Raw genomic sequence first — 13,623 nt, forward strand, 5'->3', positions numbered from 1 at the left:
TTAATCCAAGTTTGCATAAAAATGTCATTATTTTCCAAATAACGCTAAACTGACACTTTTAATGTCACTTTTAATGCATTAGGAGTTGCATTATTTACCAAAATACACTTCATGACAACAGTGAAAACATTCATGAAGGTGTTATGTCATGTTATGACAGTGTCATGTCAGTCTTATGCACATCCCTCATGCATAGTTTTAGCACCTTAGTTAATCCCAATACTTTTACAAGGCTTTGTATTTTCAAATCCGATTTTGTTCCCAACAAATCCAAAAAATGATTCACATTTTCAGAAAGAAAGGCACATTAATTCAAACACAATGGCTGACGCACAAATACGCAAAGTACAACTGCTATGACGCATGCTCAGAGGTTTTGATTAGACCTCTCTCCCCCTCCTCCTCCGTCTGTCTCTCTCTCTCTCTCTCTCTCTCTCTCTTTCTCTCTCTGTCTCTTTCTCCCAGACTAGAAGCGCCTATATATGTGTGTGTCCAGATAGTGATGAAAGCGGCCAGCAGGTTCCCATAAAACACATTTTTTCTTTCTGTGGAGTGCAGTGAGGTGTGAGTATAGGTGCTGAAGCGCACCGCTCTGTCCCCGAGGACAATCACTGCTGCGGAAAAAAGAGGAGGGAGAGAGAGAGGAGAAAAGAGCGAGAAGCAGAAGAACAAATGGCCAAAAGGAGGTGATGAAGCGTTGGGAGATGTTCACTAAATGACTGAGGTGGTCCGTTTGTGAAGTTCAGCCCTGGTTCGCGCGACAGTAGGTGAGTGAATGCTGGGAAGCGTTTGTTTATTTTTATAATTACGCAGTTGTGTTTTATGCAATGCTCACAGCGCATCTGGGTTGTTGTAATAAGCCAACGGCAGGTCACCGGGACTGCTTGATTGATTCTGGCTGCCCTTTACCGATCAGGGCGCGCGCCCAGAGTGATGCGGACGCGCGCTTTTCTTCCCCCCCATTCAAGGATTTGTCATGGTTTACGACGTGGGCTGTCACTGTAGCTTATAGCAGAATAATAACAGGTGCGCACACACGCGCCAGACGGTCAACGCGAAGCGAAACCAGGAAGCTGAAATCGATGAGTTGTTATTTGAGGTCAGCAGTAAATTATAAAGATGAGAGCAAAAAATCTTGCACCACCGCCAAAGCGGGAGAAAAAAAACACACACACGTTTTCATCAGCCGTATTTAACACCAGTAATTCTTAACATTATTCTTTTTAAATGCTCAATTATTTATAGAAGCACTAAAAATAAATTGACTTGACTATTAATAGTCCACAGGATGTCGCTTAATTACATACACACACGTTGTATGTGCTCTCTCAGTTTGTAAAAGGTGTGCTGCTAACGCCAAGGACATCACCTTTGTAATTGTGTGAGGTGCAAAAACAAGCTTTGCGAGTAGAAAACAGCGGCATTGCAGAGGCAGACTACATCACCCAGCACAGTAACTGTGAAGAGAATAGTCAGACCATCCTGATCTCCTCCCGCACAATGTGTGTTTTTCGCGCTGCAGCCGATCAGGTTTCACGTGGCCCGCCAGTGAAAACAGGTGTGAGGGCGATTTTGTCGGGATGCCGTTCAGAGCACCTCTCGGCTCGTATACGAGAATCCACATCTCTCAAAGAGCTGAGCTTTTACGCACAATTCACATTGATGCCTCGCCCCAGCGCTACGATGGAGATCAGACTGAATACATGAAATGATGAAATTAGCTGGGGCACCACTGACATGTTGGGATCCCAGAGCACGTTTTTAAGAAATACAGGAGGGAAATAAAACTTTCTCAGTTGTGAGAGACTGGGTGCTTTGAGTGTCTTTTGAAATAGGAACCTCTCTCTATTTTTTTATCAGTTTGTAGAAATAGATTACAACAAATATATTTATGGGGAACAAAAATAAATCAGATGTCAGAAGGTGGCAAATATTAATGTGGTTTTGGAATAAAATGCTCACATCAACCCCAGAAGAAAAGTGAACAATCTTGTGAGGATGTTCAGTGAAGCTGGTCACAGAGGCTTACTATCCACAGTGAAATGAGTCCTGTACCAGCGAGGCCTGAAATGCCATTTAGAGAAGGAGAAGTCATTACTACAAAATCGACTGGAAAAACACAGGAACGACAGACATGAATCTTTGGAGACATTTCTTTTGTTCGGATGAAAATAAAATGGAAGTGTTTGGCCATACCTACTATCGTCATGTACCGCAAGAAAGCTGTGGAGATACGAAATATGTTTGACCCCAAGTCACACCAGTTTAAAACACAATTCTACAAAAGTAGTAGGAATTTCAACTTATTACTCCTCTTATTTGCATTGCATTTAATTAATAGATGTGAGGAGTGGGTGGGATTGATGCCTATATCTCCGGTGGTCATTCAGCTAGAGATGGGGCACATTCTGCACAGACAACCTTACATGGGCATCAACATACCTGAGGACAATTCAGACTGATCAGTTGATGTAACAGGTACATGTTTGGACTGTGGGAGGAAGCCAAAGTACTTGGAGAAAACCCACGCATCCACTCTTAGAACATGGAAGTTAACATGCAGAGAGAACAAAGCAGGACGTTTCAGCTGTAAGGCAACAACGAAACATAAATAACATTGTCCTACTTTCAATAAAAAAAGCTTTAAAAGTTTAGCTTGATTTAAGACTATGTGTCTCTTTATGCATTGCACGTAAATATCTTAAGATATAGAAACAATTGTTTCAGCTTTATGTGGAGAGAAAACTTGAGTGACACAATTTTGCAGAATTAAAACATTTAATTGTTCAGGTGCGCTCAGTGTATCTGTCCACGTTTGATCTAGCTCAGGCTCATGGGTGCATTGGAGTCTGTTAAATTGTCAATAGTCTACCCTCGACATGCTTCCCCCAATGTTTTTCCATTTCTTCATTTAAAGAAAATTGTATATACAGAGCCGTGTTATTTAAAAGATGTATTTTGTATGTAGTGAACACAAAAAAGAAACACAAAAAGCCCACTTTTTGTCAATAGGATTAAATGTTGTGCTATTATAAGAAACTGCTTAAAACGCCTAGATCGACCTGACGAGTTTCTGAGTGTTTTTCTGCCTGAAATGCAGCAGTGAGGAAGTGCCACGTAATATTTGCAAGGCCATTGTGAGTCCGACATCTGCAAGGCATCAGAGCATCAGACAGACACCGAAACTAGATAGGGAAGAAATAAGGTTTTCTGTTGCGCTGGTTGTATGACTTAAGTGAGTATCAACGTGTGAAAAATCAGTGGTAAAAAATAAAAGAGGGAGAAAAAGTTATTACAGAGAGATCAAAAGACAGGAGGCTCAAAAGCCTTGCTTATATAACTCCCACTACCAGCAGATACTTGAAGGTTATGTTACCCAAGAAGAGAAATCGGCTTGATAAGACAATTACTGTTCTGCTTAATTCAGTTACTGTGGATGAAATGTGTCTAATTGCATGGGAAACGCGGTTAAGCTGGGGATTTGTGTAAAGCCCACTTGCATTTGGTAGCAAACTGCAGGGAAACATTGAGAGACGTGAGTCACTGCTATTATTATCACGGATATTAAAAATATATGAGATATCAAGCTGAATCCCAAGGAGAAGCAACATGACGAATAAAGGAGTGGGAGGATTTGCAGGGGTCTATGCTTAAAAAAACAAAAAAAACAGAAGAAGTTAGTATGTGGGGTACTAAAATGTTTCTGCTTCTCCCGCAGGTGTACGTCATCTCCGAGATTTTATATTTTTTAAAATGGAGTCAGCTCACCTTCTGAGTGGCTCCAAGAAGAGAGTGAAGATCCACCCTCATACAGTCACAGCCAAGTATGCCACGCAGACCCCCTACAGCCCCCAACCTGGAATACACACCCATTTCCCCCAACCAGGCGACGAGGGCTATGACGATGCCCCATCATTCGAGGACTTTGGCTCATTCTTGGAGGAGACATCCGACAGGAAACGGCTCACGGAGAGCAAGAGGTGGCCCTTGACGTTGTTTGGTTCCAAAGACAAGGACACAGCTCATAAACTTCAAGCCACTGGGGGAGGAGAGGGGAGTGAGATGGGAACCAAAGCAGTGAAGGGATCTGGGAAAGGGGTTGGAGAACAGCTGGCCAGTTTTGGTGAGGCGTCTGTGTCTGCGTCTCGGCTCACCTGGTTGGGACTGCTCGGTGCAGCGCTTGCACACGGCTGCCTGATTGCCCTGACCCGCCTGGCCTCTGAACGCTTTGGCCTTGGACCCCTGTTTCTTCTCTTGGTGAGGTCCGTCATCCAGCTTCTGTCAGTGGTGGTCGCACTGCACAGGGCGGAGAACCCGTTTGGGCCAGAAGGATATCGGCTACGTCTGTTCTGTTACGGCATTGCATACTCACTCTCCCTCTGTTGTGCATACTCCTCCTTAACTTTCATCTCCTCTGAAAGTGGTTCAACAACTTGGCGACTGGCAACCACCGCTCTGTCAGCAACCCTTGCCTTCCTGCTTCTGGAGGAAAAGCTGGGACTGGCTGATGGGATAACTTTAGCCGCTGGCCTGTGTGGATTGGGTCTTGTGTTGCTTCCCACGGCAGATGAGAGTTATGAAGACGCACCAGTTGACCCGGTCACATTCTGGAGAGGCGCCTTTGGATGGTCTCTTTCGGCACTAGCGGGACTGTGGATGGCCCTGGCGCTGGTTGGGTATCGCTCACTTAAAGACAGAGTGGGAGTTGGCACTGCCTTGTTCACTGTGAGTTGGACTGGTTGTCTGCTCACCCCAGCTACGATCCTGCTCCAGGAGGGCTGGTCTTGGCCTATGAGTTTACCAGCATGGGGCCTTGTCCTGGGCTTAGTCGCCTGCTCTATAGCGGCCTTCCTGGGAATGACGCATGCCCTCACCCGACTCCACCCAGCTCTGGTCTCCGCCTCGCAGAGCTTGGAGGTGCCTGTAGCCATGCTCCTGCATTTGGCCCTGCTCCCTCTGGCTCCCACCGCTCCGGAAGTTGTGGGGAACGTGATGATCATGCTGAGCGTCGGGTGGCTGGTGGCAATGAAGTTGCTGCCCTCTCGAGGTGCGGGACGGCGCCAGAGGGAGGAGTATGAGGAGATTCTGGACTCACCTATCAAATAAACAGACGCATTCTCTCTTTCCCTCACCCACACGTTCTCCTTCAGGAGGGTGGTTCCAATGTACATAAGAGACTGCTAGATGTTCATCAGAGCTTGATCTATTTTGTATTGTTGTTTTTGCTTAGAAGAAAGTGCCAATATTGTGTTGTCTGTCAAGTGACTACATGATGTGAAAATAAAATCTCTCTGAGAGTATTGTTGTCTTTTAATCAGCCTCCAGAGGTTTTCTGTCTTATGCACATAGATAAAGAAAGTATGCACTCATTCCCACACCATCACACCACCATGTTTGCCAAAGATTGGTGCCTTTGATTTGACCATTGTTTGATGGCAAGAGATTGAAAAAAGCAAGCGATGGCAAACGGATATTACCAGGACAACATAGATGAGAGCATCCAATGTGATCAGCTAGTAGATTAAAGACTAGGAAGGATAAGACGTTGTTACAGATGACATAAAATAGATGAAAGAAACCGGGCAGATCAAAAGGAAGTCAGGTTGGAAAACAAAGAAAATGTTGACTGATTATTGTCTCTCTGTGTGGCCAGCTGGCTCTTAAAGTAGTTGTTTTATGCAGGGAGAACAGTCATTATCTCTTTTTTTTTACCCACCACATCAGTGGTATTCTCTGGGGTTCTCCTCTTCTGTTTTCCCCATCATTAGCCTCCTACTCTCATGGCTCCAACTTCCGCATGCTGGTAAAAAAAAAAACAAAAAAAAACATTAAAAAAACACAAACAACACACAACAAAGGAGCCATTCTTAAAATCTCCCACCACATGCACTGCACAGATGGAGACCTTTAATGGAAGTCAAGTACCACCATATTGAACAGATCATTGTGTCTACATAATGTAAATTGTTGCTGCAAATATCCAGGGAAATTGTGAAACAGGTGTGGTGTCAGGCCTGGTAGCGACACAATACTCCACCATTTCACACCTTTGAGTCATGTTGGAGGTGATTTTTACTGGGGAATCGGCCAGAAGAAAAACGTTGCTGTCAGTGGTGTTTAACACGCCTGTAATATCCTTGATGCAGGTACAAAAAAAGGGGCTGGAATAAAAGTACCCTGGTTGTAATATTGTCACCAAAGAAAATGCGTCATCTTAAAGGTACTTTGAAAGTATGTCTACTCGACAATATACTTTGGGTATTTCCGAGGTGAGGTTTCAGTGACAGTATGACATTCTCTTTTTGGGTTTGTTCATGTTTACTTTAGTTGTTTTACTTATCCCTGTGTTTCCCTGTGCTCCTGCAGTTATTTTTTCCAGTGTTCATTTGTGGTTTTTACACGTTTTCTGTTTATTTGGCTGCACAGCATTGGTTGCCCAGCGGTGGAACTGGTGCAGTGGGTAGGCGTTGTTTGCACAACCTTTTTGAAGGACTCCAGATGACCTGCTCACGTCCACCAACGAGAGTGGCGTACGCCCACCTCAACCAATGTCAACATAACAGATTTTTGGGTCCAAAGATTAAAAAGAAAATTGTCTTAAATGTTGAATCGTGCCAAAGAATTGGCTGAACTTGATAAATTACAGCCTAGCGTGTGATCCCTGCTGATTTATTCTCTGAATCCAGTAAACTGACAATGACAGCAGTCAACGACATAAAAATGAAACATTGCTCTCGACACATCATCGCCAATTTTGCTCTGCCAGCAAACCCAACCATGCATTTAGGAAATAATCTCCTCACTGTGACATTTTACCATGCGATCTGCTGGCTGGGGTTACGGAATACAAACATTCAAAACCCTTCTCTCTCCAAGCTTCGGTTTATGATCGACTGCGGTTGCATCTTATTCGGTTAATCAGACTCACCTGTTCATTGTTCCACCCACCAGTACTCCTAGTATATACACTCATTTTTATTCATTCTTTGCTTGATTCAATTGTTGCTTTCCATGGTCACTGTGCGTGTTTTTTTTTTTTTTTTTGAAGATTTCTTTCAATTTTCACTTGTCTCATAATCCTGCCTGTTCCCATGCTTGTTTCTAGATCCCAACAGAGTTCAAATTTCACTTGCAGAGCACAAATCCTCTTTGATCAGTATAAGTCCAGATTAGCTGGTTCTGGAAGATCAATTTCAGTTTTTGCCAATACAATTTTAAGAACTTTCAATCGCCATACTTGTATCATAGCGTTAGTACATCAGTTGATAATTTTTTATGCAGAAAACGCAGACAATCTTCCTTTGTGAAATATACGAGAAACCTAAAATAAATCAAATGTGGAGCAGAAAAGAAATGTTGACAACTGTGCTGATCAAATGAATAAAAATAACCATTACTAAACAAACAAGAAAAATGACTGAGAAATATGGGTTTCTTAGAACGCGTTTCACCCAAAAAGACCACTGATAGTTCATCACCTCCAACCTCCTTCTAAAATATTCATTGATTTATATGTAGATACTCGTCCAACATGATTGTGACATGTCTAATATTTAGGAAGTAAGTAAGTTTTTTTTATAAAATTGTAGAAATCTGCTTTGTTCTTGATCTCTCTCAGACTAGCCACTGGCTTCTGCTGCTTCGGATGAGGCCCCTCTCGGACCACCCAATGGTTTTAACCTCCAACTTGCTTGGATCTTTACAAACAGAAGATCCCAGTTGAGTAAATTACTCCAGCTGAACCTCACTTGAAAAACCCTGAACTAACCGCCTTTCTGGACTCTCATCACATTAACGTTGTGAAAGTATGCCAATTTTTCAAATCCACTTTTTTGTTTCCCTTGTGAAACAAAATCAAAATACATTTTGAGTTGTTATGTTTTTTTTTTTTTTTAAATACCAAATACATCAAAAATTACTGATCCAGACAGGATACAAACAGGATACAGACAGAAACAAAACAAAACATATGAGGAAACTACCTCCAGAAACCTGACTTTGGTTTCAATAAACAAGCCCGCAGGCATGTGTGTGTGTGTGTGTGTGTGTGTGTGCGTGTGTGTGTGTGTGTGTACCAGTGCGAGGCTGGAGGAGGGATGGGCGTCAGTGTGTAACCTACTTTTAGCATGACTACGTGAATCATAAACACTGAGTACTGCAAGCGGCGGCCTCTTTGCATTAAAGCAGCTAACGAGCTGGAGAAACACGCCTTAAATTACACACAGACCAAAACCTCTGGCTCTCCTCTTCTCCTTGCGGTTGAGCGTATCAGCGGTCAACGCAACAAACGCTGCAATCAGACAAATGAAAAACGCGAGTGCGTGGGCTGTTGTTGGAAATCAGACGGGGAGAAGGGAGGAAACATTTTCCACGAGGGCGATTTACTTTTTAATTGATTTTTTTTAATTCATTACAGCAAACCCACATGATTCTTAATGGCGCTTTAGAGTTGAACTCAGCAGAAAAAAATACAAGCTCATATATAACAAAAACAACCTCTTAGACGTATAAATATATTATATAAACAAAAAGTACGCAAAATGCTAGTTTGTTTTTTTTGCTGTGCATATTGTTCTTTTGCAGGCAGTTCATGTGTCTCCTCTGCCCTTCCTCAGAGTTCCTGCCTGCTCGATCGCAGTGCTCAGCTGCAGGTAAACCCTCTGCACGTCTCTCGCTATGACGACCAGAGAGCCTCTTAACATATCCAGGTCCACCAGTGACGACAAATCCTGCTCCCCCAGCTCGGACGGGAATGAATTCGCCCCCGAGCTAAAAGCTCTGCCCGAACCTCCAGGCCTCTGAGTCGGCTGGTGTCCCCTGCTGCTGCTGCTGCTGCTTTCTGACGCGGCCTCCTCAAGACGACTCAGCCGAGCCTCATCCTCGTGTCTGCCGCGCAGGATGACCTGCAAGGTGGCGTTTATTCTCCTCTCCATCTCTGCCCCGTCCCGGCGGAGCTCTGCCAGGCCGCGGTGCAGCCCGAGAGCCACGTGTTCCGCCTGCGCCCTGCACGCTGACCCCAGACTGGGCGCGCTCTGCTGCGACGCCCCCCGGAGGAGCTTGTCCAGCTGGCTCCTCAGAGACGCCATTCCTCCGCAGCACCGCTCCCCCGACTCCAGCAGCATGTTCTGCCTCATGTGGGAGTCCTCCAGAGCGATGAAAAGCTTGTCCCAGTGGGAGAGGCCTGCATGGTACGGCGTGTTTGATGACTCTGAAAAACACAGGAGGATTTAATTGTGCAGACCCGTAAAGGTTGTAGGATACCATGTGCCAAAAATGAACATGTATTAATAGATTAAGATGCATCATAGAAGAGAGAAGGTAGATTTAAAGAGAAACTTCGTATTAGAAAAGGTGATGTTTCCTTTGTGAGCTCCCAAACCTTCCACCCATCGCCACGTATTTGCTGGTGAACATGGATGAAGCACTTTGTGAACAGGAGTTTGCTTCTGAAAGTGTTGATTTCCTCGAAATTTCTCTTGTTTCATCTGTTCTCAACCACAAACTTTTTATCTATGTGTGATAAATCATCATTAACCAGAGTGGAAGGTCATGACTGATCTTTCCTCCATCCACGTCAGGACTTGTATGGGTATCTTGGGTCAGGAAACAGGCAGATAGCATATCTGCAGACCCCACACATCCTGGATACAAACTGGTAAGGCTTTTACCTTCGGGCCACCGCTATTAGAAAAAACAAACAAGACAAAAAAACAACAACAAAAAAAAAACAACAACAAAAAACCCCGGCAAAAACAGGTTGTCTCACTGATAAACACCGAACGGTCAGTGTCCAAATAAATGCCATGTATATTTCCACTGATTAAACCTCGTCTTTCTATTTAGAAAAAAACACTATACATGTAAATATGTACAAGAAAGAAAAAGCAATAGATTTGTCAAAGGCAAAGAACATATATATATATATATATATATATATATATATATATATATATATATATATATATATATATATATATATATATTTATATATATATATATATATATATATATATATATATATAGATAGCATATTTTCAGCAACAAGGCAATTCAAAGTGCTTTACATGAATTAAAATGAAATACAAACAAAATAAACCAAAGGAAAGAGGAAAAGAAGAAAGAAAATAAAAATGTAATAATGTTGATCCAGAGTATATAAACTAGATTTTCCTATTCAGGGTTGCTAGATAAGTAGAAGTAAGTAATCTCTGGACTTCCTAAGTATGCTCTACATTTATAAAAGTAATGAGTACTCTATATATGCCTAATTTGAACATATTAGAGCAAAGCCTAAAATGTAACACCACTGACCAGACCTGAATCCAGATGAATGAAGCTATCATGAAGTTTATAGAAAAGTTGAAAAGAAGCAAACAAAACTCAACAGTTAGTCTTAAAAAAAAAAAAAAACATAATAGTACATATTCAGAAATCAGCTAAAGTTTTTGTATTCTAATTAAGTCCAAATCAGTGACAACATGTTGTCAAGGAGACATGATAATCCTCAAGTCTTTCCAATCGAAACAGCTTGAGCGAAACTCACCCTGCTGTTGGTCCAGAGAAATCTTGTTGCCGTAGTTGTCTGCAAAGCCGTCATCGTCCTCAATCTCATTCACACATAAAGACAAACCAGCAGCACTAAGCACACAGAGCACACCCCACATCCTAAACACATGCATGACAGGGCTCTAACTCCTCTTGTTCTACTGTGTTAATTATTTTATTCTGTGAATTTCGTTTAGATTTACTCGCGCTGCTCTTGCTTTCTCATTTAGTCCCCCTCCCTCAGTGTAAAGCTCTGCTCAGTGAGCTCAACGAGGCCGTTTCTGACTTATAAACTCAGCAAGAGGGAAGGAGGGAGAACCTCGAGGAGGGTGTGTGGAGAGTGGGCGAGTGACGCTACCATGGAGGTAAAGTCAAAATTCACGCTGACATGGAAATGTGGGCATCATGGAGAATAAGGGCTTAGAGTGGAGACGAGAGAGCACATAGGCAACCCGGGGTAAACTAAAGGGAAGTAAAGCTGCAGGTACAATTCCAACTTTTTATTTTTTGCAAAAGAAAACAGGAAGATTAGTAAAAAAAGAAAAAAAAGTAACTTGTTTCTCCAGACAGCAAGTAATATTGCTTTTGGAAGAACTCCTGCCAAATTCATGATCTGAATCTGTGAATGGAGCTAAAAATGAGGGTGATGGCTTGGAGGTCTTCATCAGCAAAGCTAGATTGCGAAATTATAAGAAGGGTTTAGTTTCTGAATAGCCAATAAAAACATTTTTCCCCTGATTGCTTAGAAGAGCATTACTAATTTTCATGCAGTCTTTCAAAGACAATGCAAATCTGACCAAATGTAAATGTAAAGGTGGGATTTACAGATTTAAATACAGTCGGGGGTCTGATGACTTTTGGTTTGACTGTGTGATTTTTGTTCAAATACATTTCTAACCAAACTTCAAACTTCGTTTTTAAATAAGTAAATAAATAAATGAACCAACAAATAAATACATCTGAAATTAACCTTACGAACTTGGTATCAGCAACGAATGGTTACTGTTGCTGTCGTTCTCATTGAATAACCCACTTTATTTATAAGTGTTAAAACACTTCTGCTATTATCATAGCTCAATTGGGCTGGGGTTTTTTTTTATTTCAAATTGATAAAAATCTATATTAATTTCAATCTAAAGACACAGCAAAGTAGATTTCTCGACTTTAAAGGAAAAAAAACTATGTAAACTACTCCTGCTGTACTGGGTACATACAATGTGCTGTTAAAAACTCAACTGATTTAAAACTTATCTTATTTTTCTGGTGGAAAAAAAAAAAGAAAAAAAAAGCTTCTCCATCATGAAGTAAGAATTAACATTTAGCTCTTTCTGTGTCTTTGAAGCTCCTTAAATAGAAAATTACAGCACGTCATCGTCACGATTTTATTATCCTGGGTTTTCAGAAACTTTGCCTTCGCCACTTTAAATGAAATATTGTTGCTAAGCTGCGGGTTTAAAACTTTATTTCTGGCTTCTATTACATTTAGCTCGGTTGCCTGGTGACGAGGTTGATCAACCGTGGAAGCCAACAGGTGATTATTTACTGCGTTCTCCGTGAGGCCGGCCGGCTGGCCGGCCTTGATCTGGCGGTTCACAGCAGGTGCTGCGTGTTCAGCTGCAGGAGCAGGACGCGCTGCGGCGAAGGGAAACGCCCTGACCTTTCTCTCCCTGCAGACCCTGCTGCCCGTTCCTCATGCTGCACACGTCAGCACGCGTGTCTGATCGCCCTCGGTCTGGCCGTCTGGGTAGAGGGAGAAACCCGGGGCGACGCTGGCAGATTTATCTGAGGAAAACGGACAACCTGCAGGAAGAGGCGGACGAAACAGGCTGGAAAACACAAAAAATGTTCCATGGCACAACATGATAAAAATGTGAATTTTACTTACCTCTTGCTATCCTTTTACTCTGATGCTTCAGCAGAAACAGGGAGTCTAGTCTGAGTTAACAAGACAACACACACACACTCAGATTTATAATGAAATAATTAGGGTCAATTCAGATTCATGGCCTAGTCAAAGTGCACATCCATCATCCAGTCTGACTGATCTCAATTTGTGGGAAACTGTGAAATCATTTGACTGTCTTCCAGTTCACAATTATGCGCCGCCGTGTCATTTGTACACAAGCGTTCGTATGAGCTGTTTTCTACCAGACCAGCAAATTATTCTGAGCCACAAGAGTCACATTTCTCCTCAACCGCCAGACGCCGCTCACCGCCCTCCACCTGCGCGCCGCACCTACCGTTCAGCTGGAAACTCTTCCCATATGGCGACCAGTAGGAAAAAGAAACAAGTGAAGGAGGTAGAGAAAGAAAGTAAAGAGAGGACAAATAAAAGATGCAATAACAGTAAAATGTTTACTATAAGTAGCTCCTTTTTTTACTTTTTCAGAGTTGGAAGCAAACAGATGTGGCTTTTTCTGACAAAGTAGGACAATAGGAGTTGTCAGGCAGAACTCGCAGCAGATGAAAACCATCAACAGGACCTCACTGGCGAACAAAACCGCGTGCTAACACGACAAACCGAGCCAGCACATGCCGTTTACAGTGCGGTATTTTTTGGGTGTTTCCCCGCTCGTCCCCCTGTGTGAAGGACTGGGAGGGACGGAAACAATAAAGATACTGTTAAAACGCAGCCTGCTAATGGAAAGTGGGGTAAGCAAAGTCTAAATCTGTTGAAATGACTCAGTTCTTGACCTAGTGATTGTAAATGTCACAACAAAGCGGAGTCGGGCACGACTGAATGGGAGTCCAAATACGTGTAAAAAAAAAAAAAAAGTACAATAGATTTTTCTTTTTTGCATGTGGGTTTTCCCCAACCATTTTGCCTTTTGTGTTCTGTTGAATAAGTAGAGGGAGAATTTTCTTAAATTTCTCTAATGCAGAAATCAATAATTTGAAACAGGCCGAAATACAATTCATACACGTTATGGAGAGCAAAATGTTTCTCTCATTGGTGAAATACGGACTGCACTGACACCGCTTCGCTCGTTTTTGTTCACCATTTAAGTAATTTTAAGATTGTTTACAACATAAAAGCCCAATAAAGTGCAATAGTTATGGATATAGCACTAGAAAATG

The 13,623-nt window shown here is 42.4% G+C and overlaps 2 protein-coding genes and 1 long non-coding RNA gene across 3 annotated transcripts; 2 read left to right on the forward strand and 1 right to left on the reverse strand.

Annotated features, from left to right (window-relative positions):
• The first annotated feature begins 372 nt into the window (after positions 1–372).
• On the forward strand, positions 373–5,309 carry slc35g2a (solute carrier family 35 member G2a). The gene is made up of 2 exons (XM_044142634.1): positions 373–767; positions 3,719–5,309. The coding sequence occupies exon 2, from the start codon at positions 3,754–3,756 to the stop codon at positions 5,104–5,106; it is 1,353 nt and encodes a 450-aa protein (XP_043998569.1). The 5' UTR covers positions 373–767; positions 3,719–3,753; the 3' UTR covers positions 5,107–5,309.
• A 3,214-nt stretch (positions 5,310–8,523) lies between these two features.
• Positions 8,524–11,336, reverse strand: LOC122845997. Its single transcript, XM_044142635.1, has 2 exons — positions 10,544–11,336; positions 8,524–9,208 (listed from the first exon to the last, which is right to left on the reverse strand). The coding sequence occupies exons 1-2, from the start codon at positions 10,677–10,679 to the stop codon at positions 8,589–8,591; spliced, it is 756 nt and encodes a 251-aa protein (XP_043998570.1). The 5' UTR covers positions 10,680–11,336; the 3' UTR covers positions 8,524–8,588.
• Positions 11,337–12,031: 695 nt separating this feature from the next.
• On the forward strand, positions 12,032–13,177 carry LOC122845998. The gene is made up of 3 exons (XR_006373178.1): positions 12,032–12,076; positions 12,219–12,845; positions 12,935–13,177. It is a non-coding gene; the product is annotated as an uncharacterized LOC122845998 (long non-coding RNA).
• Positions 13,178–13,623: the final 446 nt, after the last annotated feature.

This window comes from Gambusia affinis, linkage group LG16 (assembly GCF_019740435.1).
Source record: "Gambusia affinis linkage group LG16, SWU_Gaff_1.0, whole genome shotgun sequence".
Lineage (NCBI taxonomy): Eukaryota > Metazoa > Chordata > Actinopteri > Cyprinodontiformes > Poeciliidae > Gambusia > Gambusia affinis.

Bases quoted from the DNA above. Each gene is read 5' to 3' on its own strand.
- slc35g2a (XM_044142634.1), top strand. From the start codon at position 3,754: ATGGAGTCAGCTCACCTTCTGAGTGGCTCCAAGAAGAGAGTGAAGATC.
- LOC122845997 (XM_044142635.1), bottom strand. From the start codon at position 10,679: ATGCATGTGTTTAGGATGTGGGGTGTGCTCTGTGTGCTTAGTGCTGCT. The intron at 9,209-10,543 runs GTGAGTTTCGCT...TGTGTTTTTCAG, and splicing joins TTCTCTGGACCAACAGCAGG to AGTCATCAAACACGCCGTAC.